Source organism: Macrosteles quadrilineatus, unplaced genomic scaffold (genome assembly GCF_028750875.1).
Source record: "Macrosteles quadrilineatus isolate MER2022 unplaced genomic scaffold, UCM_ALF_1.0 Scaffold_6__1_contigs__length_79288215, whole genome shotgun sequence".
Lineage (NCBI taxonomy): Eukaryota > Metazoa > Arthropoda > Insecta > Hemiptera > Cicadellidae > Macrosteles > Macrosteles quadrilineatus.
Genome location: NW_026542599.1, coordinates 23,581,961 through 23,603,880, shown reverse-complemented (window position 1 = coordinate 23,603,880; position 21,920 = coordinate 23,581,961). Strand labels below are relative to the sequence as shown.

The 21,920-nt window shown below is 34.3% G+C and overlaps 1 protein-coding gene across 5 annotated transcripts in view; it reads left to right on the top strand.

The window, feature by feature from the left end:
• The window catches only part of LOC128996331 (threonine--tRNA ligase 1, cytoplasmic-like), a 28,061-nt gene extending 11,254 nt beyond the window's left edge, over window positions 1–16,807 (top strand). For all 5 annotated transcript variants that reach the window (XM_054421589.1, XM_054421587.1, XM_054421588.1 and 2 more), the window contains 11 exons: window positions 330–443; window positions 1,913–2,056; window positions 2,177–2,323; window positions 2,824–3,018; window positions 3,341–3,411; window positions 3,632–3,794; window positions 5,467–5,604; window positions 12,873–13,051; window positions 13,545–13,719; window positions 13,955–14,069; window positions 15,233–16,807. In XM_054421589.1, the coding sequence (XP_054277564.1) occupies window positions 330–443; window positions 1,913–2,056; window positions 2,177–2,323; window positions 2,824–3,018; window positions 3,341–3,411; window positions 3,632–3,794; window positions 5,467–5,604; window positions 12,873–13,051; window positions 13,545–13,719; window positions 13,955–14,069; window positions 15,233–15,375 (1,584 nt within the window). In that variant the 3' untranslated portion in view covers window positions 15,376–16,807. The remainder of the gene's footprint in view (window positions 1–329; window positions 444–1,912; window positions 2,057–2,176; window positions 2,324–2,823; window positions 3,019–3,340; window positions 3,412–3,631; window positions 3,795–5,466; window positions 5,605–12,872; window positions 13,052–13,544; window positions 13,720–13,954; window positions 14,070–15,232) is intronic.
• Window positions 16,808–21,920: the final 5,113 nt, after the last annotated feature.

Genomic DNA, 21,920 nt, shown 5'->3' with positions numbered 1-21,920 from the left:
AAAAAATACACTCTTGTACGCATGATTGTTAATGAACTTACTATTTGTGTTTACACAATTTTCCTCGCTCATAAATTTGATTTATTTCACACTTAACTTAACTTCAGAAAAAATACAAAAGTTAGTAACAAAATACAGCCCTTATTTCCTCTATCTTAGAATGAGAGGGCGGGATGAAAATCAATTCACCGTAAAAATGATGTAGGCCTAATTGTTAGTGTATGTAGTCAGTTAAATTTAGTAGTTTTTTAAATGGCAAAGACCAGTAAGATCTTGCTTAAAAAACTTACTGCCCAATGGTCAGTGACATACATGCAATTGATTTTCAGGTATCAAACGCAGATTTTCCGGTGATGGAGGGTATAGTTAAGAATATCGTTAAGGAGAAACAACCTTTTGAAAGGCTAGAACTGAAAAAAGAAGACCTGCTGGAAATGTTCAAGGTAAATTAACAACCCATTTGTGAATCATAATTACAGTAACTATCAAACACAGGCAACTTGTGTTATGTGTGATATTTTGGACACCTTTGTTTATGGAACTCAACTTAATTCTGGCATTCAGAGAGCTTTGGGATGACACCCTTGTCCATTCCATCACAGGTTAACAAAAATGAAACGTTTTAAAACCACATGTTTTTGCGCAAAATTTGTAATTTACATAGTAAACCATAGAGGAATACAGCAATAACACATCTACGTAGTGAACAGAGTTGTACAAACAGGTTTAGTTCTTTACTGGTTATAGAAATAGCATCACTTATTTGCTAGTCTGTAGGTCATATGAAGGTAACGATTGTGAACCATCCAATTCACAATCAAATGAATTTGAACTAGAAGGATTCTATTAAATTCAGATTGTAATTCAGTAGGCCTTAAAAGATCTTTTTCGGCTATAAAATAATATTTTCTTACATCTACGCTATCTGACCATAACCCCATAAAAAATTAAACATAATTTTAAGATTTCTAGAAGACTTACCAAAAATAGTCTCATCATACCAGTGAGCTTAAATTATTCATGGCAGCACTTAAAAATGTCATGTCGTGAATTTTTATTAGGTTGGTTGTTAAAGTGGGTTGTTGGTTTTACCGTCATTGTGCAATAATTTTGCCAAACGCTAGTTGGTTTGGAGCACATTAAAGGTTTATCAGATGTTTGTTTACTATACTATTACTTAGTAATGCTGCAATGTCAAACCCATTAGCAGTCCCAAACTCACTAGTTCACTATTAAAAATTATTTATAGACCTAATTTGTGAGTATAGCCTTGATTTGTAACCTTGAATTTAAAACAATACCAGTGTGAATTGTATGGATACGATATCATTAGGTGTTGACTAACCCTAACCTAATCTTGCTTTAAAATACATTTAAAATATTGGCCCCTGCATTAAGGACAAGTTTAGTCAGGCCTACAATTTCAAACATGTACTACCTATTCATATGTAGACAGAAAAATGCTATTTAAATAAGTGATTTTATGGGACAAAACCGACAACTGATCAAACAAATCCGAACCAAAATTGAACGGATAAAACTAGCAACCCATCACTAAATTTTGTAGACGGACTGTAGCGAATAAAAAAAATATCAGAGTTGAATGTTTCATTCACAGTTTTTGCCACAGTATAAAATTATATTTTCTCAGTTTCAGTTACTGTAATAGGCCTAATTAATTAATATAGCATAAGAGATTTGTTAGCATTTAAACATCTGCGTGTTCGACAGAAACCAGTTATTTACAGCATTGCACTCTGTCGGCCACTTAAACAAACTAGCTACATAAGTTTTATTCTAAGAATTGGAACAACTTTAAACTTAGGAATTCAATGTATGTATAGTTTTAACCATAGTCGGAGATGACAACTACTTGTTACACATAAGTTAATTATTTTCTGTGACGTTTCAGTACAATGAGTTCAAGCAGAGGATCTTGAAGGAGAAAGTGAAGACACCGACCACAACCGTGTACCGATGTGGTTCTCTAATAGACCTGTGCCGAGGGCCGCACATCAAGCACACTGGCAAAGTCAAGGCTTTCAAAGTCACCAAGGTAAGGGCTGCAGGGCAATATAGATTCATTCACGAGTGCAGTTTTGTAATTAATAGCTAACATAATAATTTTAATTTTACTGAACTATATTTTCAAGTTTCTCATAGCAGATGTTTACAGAACTCTGCCACATATTGGGAGGGGAAGTCGGACGCAGAGTCGCTTCAAAGAGTCTACGGAATCGCCTTTCCCGACAACAAGCAGATGAAGGAGTGGGAGAAGTTCCAGGAAGAAGCAGCCAAACGGGATCATCGCAAGATCGGCAGGGTGAGTCACACACTAGAAACCATTCTATGTAGCAACTTCTTTGTTTTCATGCAGTTTAATTCATGTTACGAAATAAACTTTTAGTTTCAAGCTTTGATATAGATCATAAGATGACATTGAATTTCAAGCTCACATTGCGTTGTATGGGGTATATTATAGGCTGAAACCCTTAACTATTAATAGTAGTAGACTTTCTACTATCATGTTAAAGCTGTTGTCAGTATTAGACAACAATTTTAATATGTTTCGAACCTAATTTACGTTGCTTGGTCAAATTGAAAGAACTTATTGTCGTTTTTAGGACTGGTCAATTAGTAAAATCTCTATTATTTACTATGTTTTCAGTAAAATGTAGCCAATAATTTTGATTATCCTTTTTTGTTTTCAATATCTGGTACAGAATGTAACGCATGTTCAGAGTTAAAGAGCAACGTACAATTGATGGTATATTACGGCTAACCAGACAACTGGGAATATGAGTTTTTCTTCTGATTCTTTAGGAACAAGAGCTGTACTTCTTCCACGAGCTGAGCCCCGGCTCGTGTTTCTTCCAGCCGCGCGGCGCGCACATCTACAACAAGCTGATAGACTTTATCCGTTCCGAGTACCGCAAGCGAGGCTTCCAGGAGGTGGTGACGCCCAACATATACAACGCCAAGCTGTGGCAGACGTCGGGTCACTGGGAACATTACGCGGTTAGTAGACCTAGCACAGTGGTGTTGTAGTTGAAAGTGATAGGTTAAGTGATGAGGGTTATGTTTTAGCATATTTTTAATGTATTGATTTTTTTGTTTTGTTATTACAATTTTTTTTATGATTGAGAGTATTAAAATTTCTAGAGAAAACTGTTAAAACCTCTAAAATTATTGTGAAAATTCTAGATTGAACCCACTCTTGCATCTATGTTCAAGATTATAACTACTAGCTTAGAAACACACCCGAACAAACAACAGAGAAAAAGCCATATGGCTCATAAATGAGGTGATAAATCTCATTCTATTTGTCCTTTGTTTTCAGGATAACATGTTCTCCTTTGATGTTGAGAAGGAAATGTTTGCTTTGAAACCAATGAACTGCCCTGGACACTGGTAAGTAATTGAACCTAGAATATGTTAACAGGTAATTGTGTATGAAAAAAATCCTAAACATGACAATGTTATTAGTTAATATTTTTAAAATAATCAAAAAGGATAAGACTATGTAATAAACATGAAATTATTGATTGCTAAAAAAATATTATTCAGATTGTTTAGCAACAAATGTTTTCATGGTTTTCTAAATCACCAATCTTGTATTTCTGACCCGCAGTTTGGTGTTTGACCATCGGCCCAGATCATGGAGAGAGCTGCCTCTGAGAATGGCCGACTTTGGTGTATTGCATCGTAATGAGCTGTCAGGGGCCCTCACAGGATTGACCAGGGTGAGGAGGTTCCAGCAAGACGACGCTCACATCTTCTGTGCTGTCAGCCAGGTAAAGCAAAACTAGAATATCACACAGCATTAGAGGTTGTGCCGAGCCTAACCTAAAAGCCTGAGAGATCGAGCACCAATTAAGAAAATCAAGCTAGAGCCAAGCTTTACTATCGCAATGTCATTTGGACTGCAAAACGTGATAGTAACGTTTCCGTGGTCGCTGGAGACGATGATGGTGTCTACACAACCATTGGAGATGTTCAGGATTTTGCCTCGTTTACAATCGCATCGTAACCGTAAGAGATATTGATAATCATGACAACAAAACATGTTGGCTGCAGCCCTGGGACATGTCAAAAATGGTGCTGTGAACGTGGTCCATGTTGATTATAGCACAGTACTGGAGACATGCTGGCCGCAGCCCTGCGATTGTGGGACATGCTGTTGATGGCGCTGAGAACATAAGACGACAAAACATTCCAATAAAATATTTCAGGGCTGTGCGAATAGTTCGAAAAACGAATCGAATCCGAATCTTTTTAGAGATTCGATTCGGATTCGAGAACGAATCTACTGTTTCTAACTGGATTCGGATTCGGAATCGATATTCAAATTTACTGGTAAGAGATCCGGGTTCGGATTCGATATTCGAATTTCTTGGAAATAGATCCGAGTTGGGATTCGATATTCAAATTTACTAGATTCTGATTGAATATAATCTTCAATATAATTTTTTAGACACTAAAAAACTACTTGTGCACTCCGATTTGCTGTTGACTGGTTCATGTTAGGAACCTGACCAACTTGGTGTTAGGCTTTAGGCACATTAGTGTAGGTCGCATTTGAACCCTATCTTGGCTATCAGTAAACTTAACCTCACAGTGTTAGTTGTTACTTGTAATAGTAATGCAGACATAGGCTTGTGTGGAGGATTAACACCGAGGTGTATAATAGGCTGGGCCTATGTCTTAGACTACACAAATTGGTAGTCCATCACTTTTAGCGAGTAACTTAGGCCTAGGTGGTATGCCTAACTTATGCCCAATTTTTTAGTTTCAAAACTTCTAATAGGTAGGCCTAAATTTTATAACTTTTTTATTTGGCCCATTTCAAGAATTTTTTTAAGCAATTCCCTAAGTTATTTCAGCCCCAGAAAATGTGGTCTAAAAATGTGAAAATTGGTACTGCTGACTTTCCTCGGATTTGGATTCGACTCTGAACAGGTTTAAATATTCCGATTCGATAACAGCTTTAAATTTAAGATTCGGATTCGATCCAGGTTCGATAATGGCTGTAAATTTGAGATTCGGATTCGACCCAGATTCGACGCGGGATTAATTAAAATATTCGGATTTGATCCGGATTCGATAAAATCTGTACAGCTATGATTCGGATTCGAACCAAAATTTCTGGATTCGCACAGCCCTGAAATATTTACACTTGTATGAACAAACCTTTATGCTCATTCCTTGATAAACTCACAAAAATTATCCCTACATCATGCCATTTTATTGCATTTTGAAAAGGAGATTTGTGACAAATTGAAATTAACTTGGCATACGTAACATAAAAAAGCTCAGCTACAAAAAGGTTGAGGCTCGAGCTTTTTCCTGAAAGGTTTGTTCGATTGATAATCTCTGGCTGGCACACCTCTACAGAACAAACAATAGCCTATGAACTAATTTTAACCAAGATTTATTAATTCAATATTTTATTGATTTACATTGCAGATCAAAGCTGAGATCACCGGAGCCTTGGACTTTTTGAGACATGTCTACGGAGTGTTCGGCTTCACCTTCCAGCTGTGTTTGTCCACAAGACCAGACAAGTTTCTGGGCGACATCTCCGTCTGGGACCACGCCGAGAAGGTAACTGAAAAGACTATGTGGATTTGCTGATTTAAAAAAATGGGGAAACTAATATTTTTTCCTGTTTGATGATGGAAAAACAGACATCATTTGTGTTCGGAGGCTAGGGTTAGGGCGGTTCAGAGTGCAGGGTTACTGGTAGGGCAGTGTAGGGCACATAGGTTTATGGTAGGGAAGATGGAGTGCAGTGCAAGAGCTGCTCGTTGGTATATGTTATATTTTTTATTATTTTATGTTGGGGTGTAGGGGCTACAGGGTAGGGTAATTTGAAGCCCCAGTAGCCCCTGCACCGTATCTAGCAGGGTAGGTTAGGGTAGCGTAGGGTACTGGAGCAGGGATGGTGTGCAGGGTAGGATAGCGTAGGGTTGCAGCAACGTAGGTTACTAAGGCGGCTGGGTAAGACAATGATAGTAACCACTGTCTTATCACTGTCTCAGTGTCTTTACAGACTCAGCCTTTACTGCCTCAGCATTTACATTTTCAGCCAGTTTTATCACTTTTTATTCCATTTTAATTATTTGATCAACATGACAAGTTTTGATTATTGTGACTTTGACAGTATCTTTTGACATACGGTACCACATTGTATTAATACATTGATGATGTGGTTGCATACAATGACCTGACGAAGTTCTAAGGAACGAAACTAGTTATCATACTTACTACTGTGGTTGGATAAGGTAATCCTTTTATTTTACGAATAATATATTGCAACCAAGAGTCACAATGAATAATAAATGTGCTTTTAAGTAAACAATGCTGTTAAGTGAATCTTTTCAATTCTAAGAACTGAACTGAAACGGCTACTTAAAAAAAACGGTTTTAGGTAAAATTTGTTTTATCGTTTAACTAACAGCTGCAAACATTCAGCGTGACTCCAACTCGGCATTGAAATAAAGATGACGCCTTAAGTTGATATACTCAACCTAGTTGGTCTATAATGTTCCAACGAGGTGGAATATTTCATATAATATTTCTCATACACCGGTATAGAGATTTGAGCACATCAATAAAACAGAAAACAGTGGTTTAGTTTTCAGCTGAGAACAATCAATTTAAATACGATTTAAACAATGAATCATGTTTTTAAATTTTTTTATTGATTGGATATTGAGTCTGTGAACACTTATTATTTTTTTAAATAATACAATTTATTGTTTAACCAATCATCATTAGATAAACATAATTGTCATTGATCCTATAAAATAGCCTGAACACCCTACTCGTGTGCTACCCAAATTAACAGGGTGTGGTTGTAATAAAATTAGCTGTTTGAATAAAAAAACAGGGTGATTTTGATGCATTTCCCTAATTATTTCAACAGGATATCACAAGCAACACCATTTTATTCTGATGCTAAAGTAGAACCGTATATGTGTAAAAAGTGTTTATACATTTTAATGGTGTTATTGTGAACTTTAAAAACAGAAATTGTGTTTATTCACACATTATCGTGTTTGGCAACATGAATCCTTCGTTTCCACCAGAACAAGAGCAGCAAGAGTCTCCCTACAAGTTAGAATTGGTTGAAATGCAAATGAGATTGAACAAGGTGGAAGAGTTTTTAAAGTGCATGGGATCCAGTGATCATACCAACTCAGGTAATGTTCGCTCTCCAGATACGATTGACAGGTCAGTAAATACCAACATCACACGTCAATCTGATATTGAAGAAATACACAACAGGTTCCATTTGGATGAAGACCATTTTCCACATTCTTACTTCAGAAACATGACAAAGTCTATAAGCTTGCCTGGGTTTCAGTTTCTTGGGGAAAGAAACCAACCTCGATTTCACACCTATTTGTGGGTATTCATCCAAATGTTGGCATTATTGCTGAGTTTGTTTTTCATCAAGAGTGAGTATGACAGCTGGCAAAGTACACCTGTTATTAGATATATTTCCAATAACTTAACTTTGGCCAGTGAAATCCCATTCCCAGCTATAACAATATGTTACCCGCTTGACCCCATCATCAGATCAGATTTTGCTGGAGTAATAAATAAGTGCTGGAAGTGCAACTCCAATTCCGCGGATGATGGCCATGATAGTGTTGCTCGAGATCAAGGTTATTATGACAATTATTGTTTCAATGAAGACTGTACTCATGAAGATCAAGCCTCCTTAGGCTTAATCCATCTTCTTTGTTCACATATATTGCCTCCTCTTTTACAGTTCTCTGAAGTTTTTCATGAAAAGATTCCAGAAACCATCAATTTTGTAGAGTTCCCAAACTATGCATTTAAAGCTATTACTTCACAGTATGATATCCATTTATCGAAAGAGTTAATAGAATATGAAGGTGGACTCGTGACAACGTATGAATCTGGCTGTTCTAATAACCAATGCCAATATTCCTTGACAAATCAGAGTGTTTGTATAACTGTGAATGGCTTGCATCATGAAGACATTTACAAAAAAAGTGCAATACCTATTTTATCAACAAAACATGGCTCCAACTTAAATATAGAGAAAAACTACACTGGTGAAAGTTTGAACTTGGATAATGCGCTCTATTCTGGTGGGAATCTACATACCATACCGCCGTACATTACCAAAGATAAGCCATGCTTCTCAAGTCACGTATTATTACAGATGAACATGAAGACATGTTTTCAAGATGTTTTCAAGAAAATAAGGCACACACTTATTTTGCTGTACACAGTCCATTTGAAATTCCTTTTAACTTTGAAAATGACTTGAAACTTGAAGGAGGATTTGCAAAACATTTCAAAGTCGTTCCTAAACTTGTGACAACAGATGAAGGCATCAAAAGCTATTCACCTCACCAGAGAGGCTGTTACTATTCCGATGAAAGAGAGTTGTCTATGTTCAAATTCTACACAGAAGGAAACTGTGAGACAGAATGTATTGCTAACTGTTCTCTAACTAAGTGTGGATGTGTTCCTTATTACCTGCCTCGTCACAATATTTCCATAAAGATTTGCCTTCGAAAATGTTCTGTAAATAAGGAAATGTGTGACTGTGGATGCTTACCGGACTGTATATCATTGTCTTATGAACTTAAAGAGTCATATAAAAGTGCCTTATATCTGACACCGAAGAAGTCCGGGAAAAAGGGTGTTGGGGGAACTTCTGGATCAATAGAATTACGTTACAAAGAAAAAGGATGCTACACTACTGTGAGGGTTGGTGTAAGCATAACCAACATGAGTCAGTTCTTGGCTTATTGTATCAGCATTTTTGGGATGCTTAATGGCTTCAATGTTATGGTTGTATTTGAGTTTTTGTACTTAATAACCTTCAAGCTATGGAGCTCTGTAAAAATGTATTTGCATAAATAGATTTTCAAGCAAGATGTTGTGGATTCAAAATGTAATTCTTGTTGAACAATAAATCATGTGTTATATTTTTTTTTTAAGTTTACAATAAAATTTAAATATTTCCTCCAGAAACCAATAAACTGTTTGATAAGTAGCTAGCATGTTTAAATTTAAAACACAAGTTAAAAACAAAAATTGAAAATATATTTTTTATTGACTCTGGAGAAACGAGATGCACTTTTTAAATGTGTTTAAGAGTTGATGAAAAAACTGGAAAAACAAATTTTTGTAAAGCTGCATCTTCTATAACAAGCAATGGAATCCACTTATGTATGTTTTGTACGCCCATTTTGCCAATGCATTTAGCTATTAGTAGTGACAATTTTTTATAATTAATTGTTAACTAAATTTTAATTAACACATTAACACATTAAACATGAAGCTTAAGAACACATGATGTATCGTTCAGAAGCTAAAGATTTATTATCATTTACATCATAATCAATGTGAAAATGTGTGAAAATGTATTCTTTAACTATAAATAAATAACTTGTCTTAATAATAATAAGGTTTTCTTTGATACCCATATCAGTTTTTCAGAACAATTGTAACAGTACTGGACAACAAAATATTTAACTCTTTTAAAAACTGTTTAAAGGTAATTTTAATAGTACTGCTGGATGCAATGATTTTTAGAATCTTGGGTAGCCTCCTGTAATATGTGGGTTCAAAGTAAGATAAACGTTTCTTATCCAACTCCAAGGTGATGCCTCCCATTATGGCGTGTCCTAATCCTGATAACCTCATACCTGGACTCAAAGCCTCTTGCAAAGGTATAGTTGGGCTCACAAAAGATTCACTACTCTATGAATCAAGTAGCAAGTCAAAAACCAGCACATGACTTTCATAGGAATGGACCAGCTGTTTTACATAATCAAATTTTTCAAGGCAGATTACTAATTGAATTTCTGAATTTTGAATCTGTTGTATCTAGTAAATTTGTCTTCCATATAGCGATACTCTTATTGCCATATGATGCAGGTTAGAAGTAGTCAAATACTAAAAGTATCAGCATAGATTCAAGATTCAAGATTCAAAATAACTTTATTCATTTCTCATACATGCGTACATAGAATAGCGTCAATTTAAACATTTTTCTAACTTACTACATTATACAAAAATATTAGATGTTAATGATTTCACTGCAATATACATGAAATAGACCTAGAGATGAGTTTATATCATTACATTAATAAAAAAAACTCATATAGAGAGTACAACGGTTTGGATAGCATTACATTTTTCAGTTTTTTCTTAAAAACATTAAAATCTTCTGTGGATTTTAAATCCACCGGAAGAGCATTATAGAATCTAATACCTGCATAGGAAGGTTTCTTTTCATATAATTTAAGATTGTGGCTTGTATAAGCAAATACTCTATTGTTTCTAGTATTATAACTATGGTTTTGTCCTAACGTTTCTATTCTATGAGAATTCTTTTTTATAAACAAAATAAGTTCAAAAATGTATAGACTATATACAGTCAAAAATTCCAATTCAGTAAATATGTGTTTAACAGAATCATCCCAATTTAGCTTTAAAATTATTCTTATTGCTTGTTTTTGAAGGATAAGAAGTTCATCTAAATTTTCATTTGAGGTATTACCATATAAAACAATACCAAAAGCGATATGAGACTGTACAAGGGCATGATAAAGGGTTTTCATTGTAACCAAAGTGCTAAATTTAGAAACCTTCCTTAATGCAAATAAACCAGAAGCTAACTTTTTAGAAATTGATAAAACATGATTATTCCAATTTAAGTTTTTGTCAATTATTAGGCCCAAGAATCTAGAATTATCCACCTCTTCCAACACATGATCATTAAGAAATATTGTCAACTCAGGTGCAGGTCTAATTCTAGAGCAAGCTGTAAAAGTGATGAACTTAGTTTTATTAGGATTCAGTAGCAAGCATTTTTCGTTAAGAGCCTGTTCTAAGGTTGAAATCTGGTTAAAAGCGGAAACTTCGATTTCATCAAGAGTTTTACGTGATATCAGCAAATTTATATCATCTGCATACATTGTGATATTATCAAAAGGTGTGATGCTAGGTAAACCCTTAAGATAGCATAGAAAAAGTAATGGACCCAGAATAGAGCCTTGAGGGACTCCGAACTTAATATCTTTAATATTCGAATTACGGTGTATTAACTGATTGAAATGATTAATATGTTTAATTTCAACAAACTGTTTTCTGTTTTTTAAATAAGAGTCAAAAGACTAAAAGACTAGACTAACCAACACAAGTAGACTTCTCATCCCATTGTAAATTTTGAAGCTTGTTTTTCAAGTGTAGTTCATCAGTTCATGTAAATGTAGTTTATGACTGTTGTTTTATTTTCTAGTACCGGGAGACCGAGCTTTTCTCAGATTCAATAAAACATTATTAAATAAGTTAATTATTGAATCTAAACTTTTGTGAACCTTCAGGATATCATGATTGACACAGTCAAACACCTTGGATAAGTCACAAAACACCCCCATTGTGCTATGCGACTCATCCGACACACCTCCTCAACAAAGTATGAAAGCGCTGTCATGGTGCTTCGACCCTTTCTAAACCCAAACTGTTTGTTAGACAAAATATTGTGGGTTTCCATAAAAGAAGATATTTGGTAAGAAGCACATTTTTCAAAAACTTTTGAGAATGTCGGTAAAAGTGAGACTGGACGATAATTGTCTGGATTTTGTTTCCCTCCATTTTTGAAAAGAGTTAAGTTCAGCACATTTTAAGTGTTCAGGAAAACTACTATTGAGGAATGATTGGTTTATAATGATAAGAGCAATGAATTTAGAAGCATTTTTGACCAAATTTAGTGGTATTTCATCCCAGCCTGATGATTTATTATTTTTGAAAGATTTAATAATTTTAATAACATCCACAATAATAATAATAATAACACTACATACAGGGTGTCCCAGAACTCTCTACCAATATTTTAGGGCATTGTTCCTGGGTAGTTAACATACCTAAATATCATATTTAAATTGTCCGGAAGTCCTTAGTTACTCACACAGCCGCCATTTTGTTTTTTTAAGTTATTAATTTTTTTCTAAGGAATGGTTAAACATAGGAAATTGAAACTTTGCACAAACATTTATGACAACTAGACAAAGCTACCAAAAAAAATATGACAATTTTTAAAATTCATAAAACAAAATGGCGGCCATTTTAAATTTTGTTTCTTTAATAACTCGAAAACCGTTGATTTTACAAAAATTTTACAAGAATAACTTTTTAAGGTAATTTTATTACAAATCGATTGACACCTTAACTTAAAATTGGACAAGTATTAACTGAGATATGGTAGTTTTAGTGATACGTGACCTCTTTCAGCATGCGCTGCAACTATCCTCCAGCGGTTACGTATCACTAAAACTACCATATCTCAGTTAATACTTGTCCAATCTTCAAAGTTAAGGTGTCAATCGATTTGTAATAAAATTACCTTAAAAAGTTATTCTTGTAAAATTTTTGTAAAATCAACGGTTTTCGAGTTATTAAAGAAACAAAATTTAAAATGGCCGCCATTTTGTTTTATGAATTTAAAAAATAGTCATAATTTTTTGGTAGCTTTGTCTAGTTGTCATAAATGTTTGTGCACAGTTTCAATTTCCTATGTTTAACCATTCCTTAGAAAAAAATTAATAACTTAAAAAAACAAAATGGCGGCTGTGTGAGTAACTAAGGACTTCCGGACAATTTAAATATGATATTTAGGTATGTTAACCACCCAGGAACAATGCCCTAAAATATTGGTAGAGAGTTCCAGGACACCTTGTATATCATTATAATCATGAGTCTTTTTACTAGAAAACCATGTTATTCCTATGATATTTGAAAAGAAATAGTTCTGAAACCACTATGTATCAGGTACTATTGTGGTTTATTAACTATATAAATGAAATGTTGATTTACAGCAACTTGCAGACAGTTTAAATGAGTTTGGAGAGACGTGGAGAGAGAACCCGGGTGACGGAGCTTTCTACGGCCCCAAGATTGACATTACAATCATGGACGCTTTGAGACGCAACCATCAGTGCGCTACGATCCAGCTGGACTTCCAGCTACCCATCAGGTTCAACCTGTCGTACATCAAGTAGGTATTTCAATTCTTGTTTGTTTTTATTTGCCTATTTTACAACGATTGGTTGAGTCAGTAAAGATGAAGTAATAGTACGTTACTGGACCGGAAAATACATGTTTACCAGAAGACTATTAGTTTTGTGTGGGATTACCGTACGAGTACAGTAAACACATTTTGGATAAGTGGCGTACGATACTTTTTGCCATACTACTCTAAACTTGCCTATAATTAACAAAAACTGTACAAATAATTCTGTGCAAATCAACTGTACATTATATATTCTCACCAACTACAGGACTTAACAATCACTACTCATTACTTTCCCAAGAGGTTATGTTTTAGTTTATACCCACTCATTGCCAACAATGATCAGCTTTAGTTCTGAATTTGTTTGTCAATATTCTTCCTTTTTACAGTGAAGGTTATGTAATGAGGTTCGACTGTCTACTTGTCCTCATCCTACAACGTCAGTGAGACGTAGTACAGTTTGGTAATTTTGTTACAGTGATGATGGAGAGAAGACTAGGCCGGTGATCATACACAGGGCCATTCTAGGATCTGTGGAGCGTATGATCGCTATTCTGACAGAGTCGTACGCTGGCAAGTGGCCGTTCTGGCTGTCCCCTCGACAAGTCATGGTCATCCCGGTCGGACCTCCGTTCCAAGACTACGCTGAAAAGGTAAGAATTATTTACCACTCTTGTATGACATTTGTTATGTAGGCCTATTAGGTTATCTGTACTGTAGATGTACCAAAACACACCATTACTTCTTTTTAGGCCTCTGTGTTAACATCAGAAATCATCGATCATTTAGAGATGGCCTGATCCATATAAAGCCCTTTGGTGGGGTTTACCCCATATATCACAGACATCTGATCTCAGAACACAATCTAATAGCATGATTGTTGTGTAGGTCAAGAACTTGCTGTACGAGGCTGGTTTCATCTGTGAACTAGACATTGACTCTGGCGACACTATGAACAAGAAGATCAGAAACGCTCAACTCGCTCAGTACAACTTCATCCTTGGTACGTAGAAACGTGAAATTTCTAACAGTTTTAACATTAATAGTAGGCTCACTTGTGTTTATTTTTTTCTCTCGAATAAATATTTTTAATTTGTATGAAATCCGTAAGAGGCCACATTGTGCATTTATTTGAAAATTGTGAACTTCATCTTGACTGAAGCCCTTTTATAACCTATGAACTCCTACATGAAAAAATAGAATTCCTCACTGCAGTCCGCAGTCTAAATTCTTGTCAATAAAATTATTAATTTAGACGTTTTTACTTCTAATATATTAAAGAATATACCACACTATTTGACTAAGCTGTGCTTGCAATAAAACAAAGATCTTATAAAATGAAGGGATCAGCACCCCTTAACACAAGTAAGGGGTTGAAGTACCTAATTATGATATTTTATGGGAGGTATCATACAAGTTTCAATCACTTTTTAAACATAATTTTTCTAGCATTGGGGGTTTTACTAGCATTTTGTTAGGCCAGTTGAAAGGGCCATAACATACCAAATGTAAAAAATCTTGTTTCAGCAAATTTTCTCTAAATCCAATAGTACAGTAGACCCTATCTAATCCGGCATCTTTTGATGGGTGAGGACATCATCATCCACTCCCGCAGTCACGGAATCGTCATCGTCGTCATGCCAGATTGCGGCAAAATCATGAACATCTCCCGCAATCATGTAGACATTACCGTTATCTTCCGTGGTCGCGGCAAAAATTTTACCATCACCCACGACCGTGTAAACATCATTGTCTACTCCCGCAGTCACGGAAACGTCATCGTCGTCATGCACGATCGCGGCAAATCATGAACATCTCCTGCGGTCATATAGACGTTAAAGTGTTTTTATTGATCAAATTCCAGTAATTCGGCATTTTCACTAAGGTGGCAGTATCAAGGGCCTATGTCTGCCGGATTACTGAAAGACTACTGTACTGTTATTTCATGGGAAAATCACTATTAAACTAAAATAGTCAGAAATAAAAATCTCTGGAAAAATCCTTTAACAACATAAACTTGCCATCACGAACAATGAACTTTAAATAAAATATGTTGAAACGACTTTTATCATTGCATGAGCACGGGGGTGTTATTAAAACTGTTCTGGTTGAATATACTGTACAATTCAAATTGTACAACAAAATATTACATTTTAACCTTTTCAGTGGTTGGAGAGAGGGAAAAGACAGCTGAGACGGTGAACGTCCGGACCAGAGATAACGTCATCCATGGAGAACTCAACCTTCCAGATCTTATCTCCAAGTTCAAGCGCCTCTCTGAAGAAAAGTGCAGCGAAGACAAGTTCTAAGTCGTACAGGAACCACTGGCCTACACACATTACTAGTGTCTCTCAAACCTAAAGTTCTGACAGTGTAGGTTTGAAATCGTTTAGGTTTTGTTTAATTTATATCAAATTCTGCAAGATATTTGGTCTTCTCGCTTTCAATTGTGCATTTGAAAAAATGACAGCTTCAATGCCGATATAAAACAATGTAAAAGGCTTCATCACTAAGTATTAATCATGCTGTTAAACAGTGCAGACTAGGACTAAGAATGGTCCATTGAATGTAGTTAATCATAAGTGGTGAAGACTTAGTAACATTAAAACTGTCTATTGCAATAATTGTTATATATTTTTTCTCAGCACTGAAACTATCCATCTAATATTAGTATTTTGTTCACAGTATGAAAATCAATTTCTAAAGTTATGAGTGCATAGCCAGTAAGTTCTTACCTTATTTTACTTATTTATTTTATTTTTAAGTCGAATCACTATGGAATTTACAAATTTATCTACTAATCTTTTTTACTTTCCTTGAAGTATTTCTTTCAGAATTTGGGACGTGTGTTTCTGTTGCGATCACAATTTAAATTTTTCTATGTTAAAGGAAAAAGTTTATTTTTTTTACTGGCCTACACGCATTTCTAGTGTCTCTCAAACCTAAAGTTCTGACAGTGTAGGTTTGAAATATTTTAGGTTTTGTTTAATTTATATCAAATTCTGCAAGATATTTGGTCTTCTCGCTTTCAATTGTGCATTTGAAAATATGACAACTTCAATGCCGATATAAAACAATGTAAAAGGCTTCATCACTATGTATTAATCATGCTGTTAAACAGTGCAGACTAGGACTAAGAATGGTCCATTGAATGTAGTTAATCATAAGTGGTGAAGACTTAGTAACATTTAAACTGTTGCAATAATTGTTATATATTTGTCCTCAGCACTGAAACTATCTATCTAATATCTTTTGTTCACAGTATGAAAATCAATTTCTAAAGTTATGAGTGCATAGCCAGTAAGTTCTTATTTTACTTATTTATTTTATTTTTAAGTCGAATCACTATGGAATTTACAAATTTACCTACTAATCTTTTTTACTTTTCCTAAAGTATTTCTTTCACAATTTGGGACGTGTGTTTCTGTTGCGATCACAATTTAAATTTTTCTATGTTAAAGGAGAAAATTTATTTTTTTGAAAAGTTTATCTTTTTGAGAATACTTGAACATACATGAGTGTTCAAACTGCTGAAACTATTTAATTCTATGCAATTTCTTTACATAGGAAGATTTTTTATTGAGTTTTTTATTATATATGAAATGGAAGCCTATTTAAAAACTGTAGTAGATGTGACTCATCAGTCAGAAATTGCTTTAGAATAAGGTCTAAAGGTATTGATTTTTATAGTAATCTGTGGTCATTTTGTAATTGGTTCAAATAAAGCAATTTTATGTCTTATTTCAAACACGTATGCATTGTACCCTCCTCATCCGAAAGTGTTGCTATAATGTATGCCCAATAGAATCAATACATCTGTTGAATGACAGATGGGGAGATGGTAGTTGGTGTCTTTTCTTGCAACTTGGACTAAACGCAAGTGAGCCACATATATTATATTTCTATTACGCTGAAACACTAGTGTGCGTATTTTAAGGTGAGGACGAGTGTCGAATGAATGAGTGAGAAAATGATCAGAAGAGCATCTGTATAACCCATCGGTATCAACCATCAATGTACCTATAACATCATCTGAAAAGATAGTTGTTTTTTCAAATTGAGTTTTTTGTCTGCTTTCAGTTTCAGCCAATTAACATAACTACTAACTAGACATTCTAAATTGGCAGTTTCCCTTCCACTCTTAGAAAACAATATTGGTCTTAATTATTTATGCTGAAGGAGTGCTCCCACTGAGATTCATTAGAAATATTTTGTAATCGATTTCGGCAGCATTTTACTCTACACATAGCTAAAAAAACCATTAGTGATTGTGGAGATTCGAACCTAAGACCTCGGGGACTGAAGCCTCACATTCTTTCTCAAACCTGAAAGAATATTAAAGGTGAATATTTTCAACTTGAAGGCAAGGCCTATCAATCGTGTATGTTGAAGCGTTATTGTACAATTAAAGATTAAGGACAAAATTCAACAAAACTTTACATTTAATATTCCTGTTATTTGTATGGAGAAAAATATTCTTGTGGTTTGCTTGTTTATGGATATAATTTGGCAAATTATTTTTTATAACATAAGAACGGGTATTATTACCATAAAAAAATAATTTTTGTTACACTTTAGCAGCAAACCTATGTACTGTCTTAACCTATTAAATCTGGCTTTAAAAAATATTAAAAATCCAATCAAACAAATATAGAAATTTGTCTGCAGGTTTGCTCAACAGAGGGTAATAAAGTTATATTATTAATTAGCGTCTGCAAACCACATGCGATAGCGATAGTGCTGAAATGTATTGCACAACTGTATCACAACTAATGCAGGCGCGCCTTGAACCCAGAATATTCTGACTGGTGGCACATTTGAAATTTATATAAAATCAATAACCCTAACGACTATTTTGGTTAGGTTAGGTTCTAGCACAGACAATAGACCATTAATTGGTTATATAGTCTGTGGTTCCAAATATTCTTGTTTTAGAAGCTTTGAAATTACACCTAGATTGTAGGTGAGAAACCCACTATTGTATTAAGTGTTGATTATTAAGTATGTTGATATTTTTTGTCCTGCCACCCACTACGTTATTTTAATTTTTGTCCAGATATTTTTTAGAGAAACAAATAGCAGGTTTTAATTTTCAGTATATCTTTGTTTAACGGTTTTACCAAAGATATTCGTGGTTCTACTCATGAATGAAAGTACGACATGTAACAATCAAAATCAGCAAGAAGAACGACAATTAGTAATTAAAAATGATTGCAATGTAAAAATATCGATTAGGTACTGTAAAACTAAAAATAAATACGATATAAGTAAATAAAACGATAAATTTATGCGCCATTAATTTGAATATTCACTTAAACAGATTTGTAGTAATTTAAGCCGTAAAACCCAGATTCATTGACCGTGTGATAAAAATATATACTAAATAATACTAAACTGTTATATTTACATTATGTTCACAAAATTGTTTTGATGGAAAATTATTGAAAAATGTAAATTACCGTACCTTTTAAACGTGAGTCAAGATATTATTTTTTTACATTAATTGACTTAATTATGTGAATTCAAACACTACAGTGTGGTAATATTTCAAAGTACTGCACTCATTAAAAAAACACTTTTGCACGGATGGATTCCATGCCGCCTTGTAACAAAAAGTCTACAGTTGTAAACAAAAATTACTTACAACTATATATTTTTTTTTACAAAAATCCCGATCCGTCCCGTTTTTGTAAAACCTTCCACAAACTATCCCACATCCTAAATAACACTTTTAAAGTTCATCTGAACATAACTAAATCTACCTTAAAATAGAATACAATACGGTTATGATCGGAGCAAGAGGAGAGGGGATGATTGTTTATGTCGCTGACAATGTCAAGCGCATCCAGTGGCGGATGGGATAATTAAAAAGCCCAGAGATAATTAACTAGTCTTTTCAAAGGGAGGGGGTAGTTAGGCTACGTGGAAGAGACAGCATCAAAATCAGGGGGCCTCCCGATGGGCTACGTTATGAGAAAAAAATCCGGGGGTTCGAGGCTCGCTAAACGTTTGGGTAGAGGGTTGGTCAACATAAATCAGGTTAGCCCTTACAGTGGCCATTGGCTGATAGGGGTTGTTTTTGATTTGGGGTTGGGTAATTTGGGGAAACTGGTTGACATTTTATATTTTTCCTTCCTTATTGTTTTCTTGTTTACTTTCCTAGAAATTCCGGGAGCAAAAGAAATATTTAACAGGGTTCTCTCATATTTACGCCTTAGTATATTTAATTAAATCTCTAAAAGTTTGCACAATCGAAAATTCACGATAGCCTTAATTGCGCCAAAGAAATCACGATTTGACGCAATCGTAGAAGGTTCTAGAATTGGATTTAAATCCCAAATCACAAAAAGAGGAGGATCGAAATGCCTCGAACTATCAGCACAGAAAGTTGAAACAATCTACAATAAAAATCGTTCCTATTTTTAAGACTTGGCCGCGAAAATCATTACTCAATCCAGTATTTCATGGTTTAACGAAATTCGCCCTTTCAAGGTTTATCCTTACGATGGTAGAATTATTCACATTGTCTTATAAAACTGTTAACAAAGAAATATTTAAAATTTTGAACCCTATTAAAATGAGCAGTGTTTGCACACCCCCCTCCCTGTCAATACGTAATTTATGTCATCCGGTTAATAAACGAAAAATGCACCCAAAGCCAAAGGCCAAAGACTAAATAATTACCCCCCTCCCCCATCAACGAGAAAGTATCTTGAAGCCACTCCTAATTTTTATAAAACATTACATTATCTTTTAACTCTATGTTACACTTGATTCATATTACGTCACAAATAGGCCTAAACATGAGTTGTTGATTTCAATCTGTATTTGCAAACTCAAAGCCAATTCCATTACAGTTTCTTACACAATGAAAACCAATCAACAGTGGGGTCTGGGTTGACAGTTCATTAGACCAATGACAATTTGTGCCAATCTTGGTACAACGAAACTAAGCCAATAACTGAACAAATCCAATCTTGTACAGAGCCAGATCTGGACAAAAGCTAGGCTAATGGAACGTCATAGCTCAGAATGAGGTCTGGGTTGTAAACGGGATAATGTCACGTTGATTATGTTGTCAAAGTGAACTTGAAGCAACCACCAACAATTTTGGTTCGTACCTACAATTAGTTGGGCGAGCAATATTGGACTTTGGGGAAAGAAGTGCCCATTGATAAATTTATTGTTTATCATCATCTCAATTTGTGTGAAATCTGAAATTTAGGCCTATATAAAGTCGATTTGGAAAATATGTATCTTTCTGAAATCAGCCTAAAATGTACACTCGTACACATTATTTACCTAATTGTATTTATTTACTGTAATTTCGATTACGGTGATGGTAGAAGTACGAAGCCCAGTAAGTTATCTCCCATGTTACCCTGACGGATGATAAACTAACTGGTATAGCTCCTTACGGATAGATTCTTAAATAGCACAGCACGAAGTTGATTGATATTAAATAATTACCGATATACAGGGTGGCTGGGCATCAGTGTCACAAAATTTTTTTGGCGTAAGTATAAAGTAAATTCAGTGTAATGATGCATATAAAAGGTTCCAAGTCCAAAAATTAGCTTCCCAAAGAATTATTTTATGTTTTTCAAAAATAACTATGTTTTCAAACTTAATACAGCTATTTCTCAATTACCTGTAAATGGATTTGAGTAGACAATGTCATTTTCGTGTTCTACATTAAATTTTGAATAAGAATAATATAAAATGACGGAGTATCAGTTGTAAAAACACCATTGTAAATAGGTTCAAAGATAAAAATTAAGATGTATGAAAAAAATTTAAAAAACATTGGTCTATTGTATTTGTTCTCACCCTGTATACAAGAAAGTGTCCGAATATGTTAAAAACTGCGCCATTTTATAAGCTTTCCAACCATATGCTACACTATTGAGGTTTAGATATTCTGTTGTTTGTTTTAGTGGTTTGAATACCAGAAAACAGGGTGTCTTTAACATTTAAAACATAGAAAGCCGGTATGTATTAAGCAAAAGTTGTATTTTTGTTTCAGCTTTAACAGTAAAAACAGTAAAAAAGTTCCCTGTTTTCTGGTATTCAAACCACTAAAACAAACAACAGAATATCTAAACCTCAATAGTGTAGCATATGGTTGGAAAGCTTATAAAATGACGCAGTTTTTAACATATTCGGACACTTTCTTGTATACAGGGTATGAACAAATACAATAGACCAATGTTTTTTAAATTTTTTTCATACATCTTATTTTTTATCTTTGAATCTATTTACAATGGAGTTTTTACAATTGATCCTCTGTCATTTTCTATTATTATTATTCAAAATTTAATGTAGAACACGAAAATGACATTGTGTACTCAAATCCATTTACAGGTAATTGAGAAATAGCTGTATTAAGTTTCAAAACATAGTTATTTTTGAAAAACATAAAATAATTCTTTGGGAAGCTAATTTTTGGACTTGGAACCTTTTATATGCATCATTACACTGCATTTACTTAGTACTTACGCCAAAAAATTTTTGTAACACTGATGACCAGCCACCCTGTATATCATACAATTTTACACGTTTAGTTATTTTACTTTGATTTAAAATTAATATCAAATCTATTTCCGTTGCAGCGAATCTAGACACTAATGTAGCCAATTTAATTTACAACGGCCTTAGATCTAAGTTTACAATTACCCTGATCATGTTCAAATAATAGCAGAAAGAACAAAATTGTCAATCTGTACAAATTACAGTAATTCAAATTCCAGCAAATATTCTGCATTTCGATTAGTGATTTATTATTGTCCTATATTACAAAATTGTTTTCCACTCGACTCCAAACAAAACGATGAGGACCCGAAAGTGAAGATTC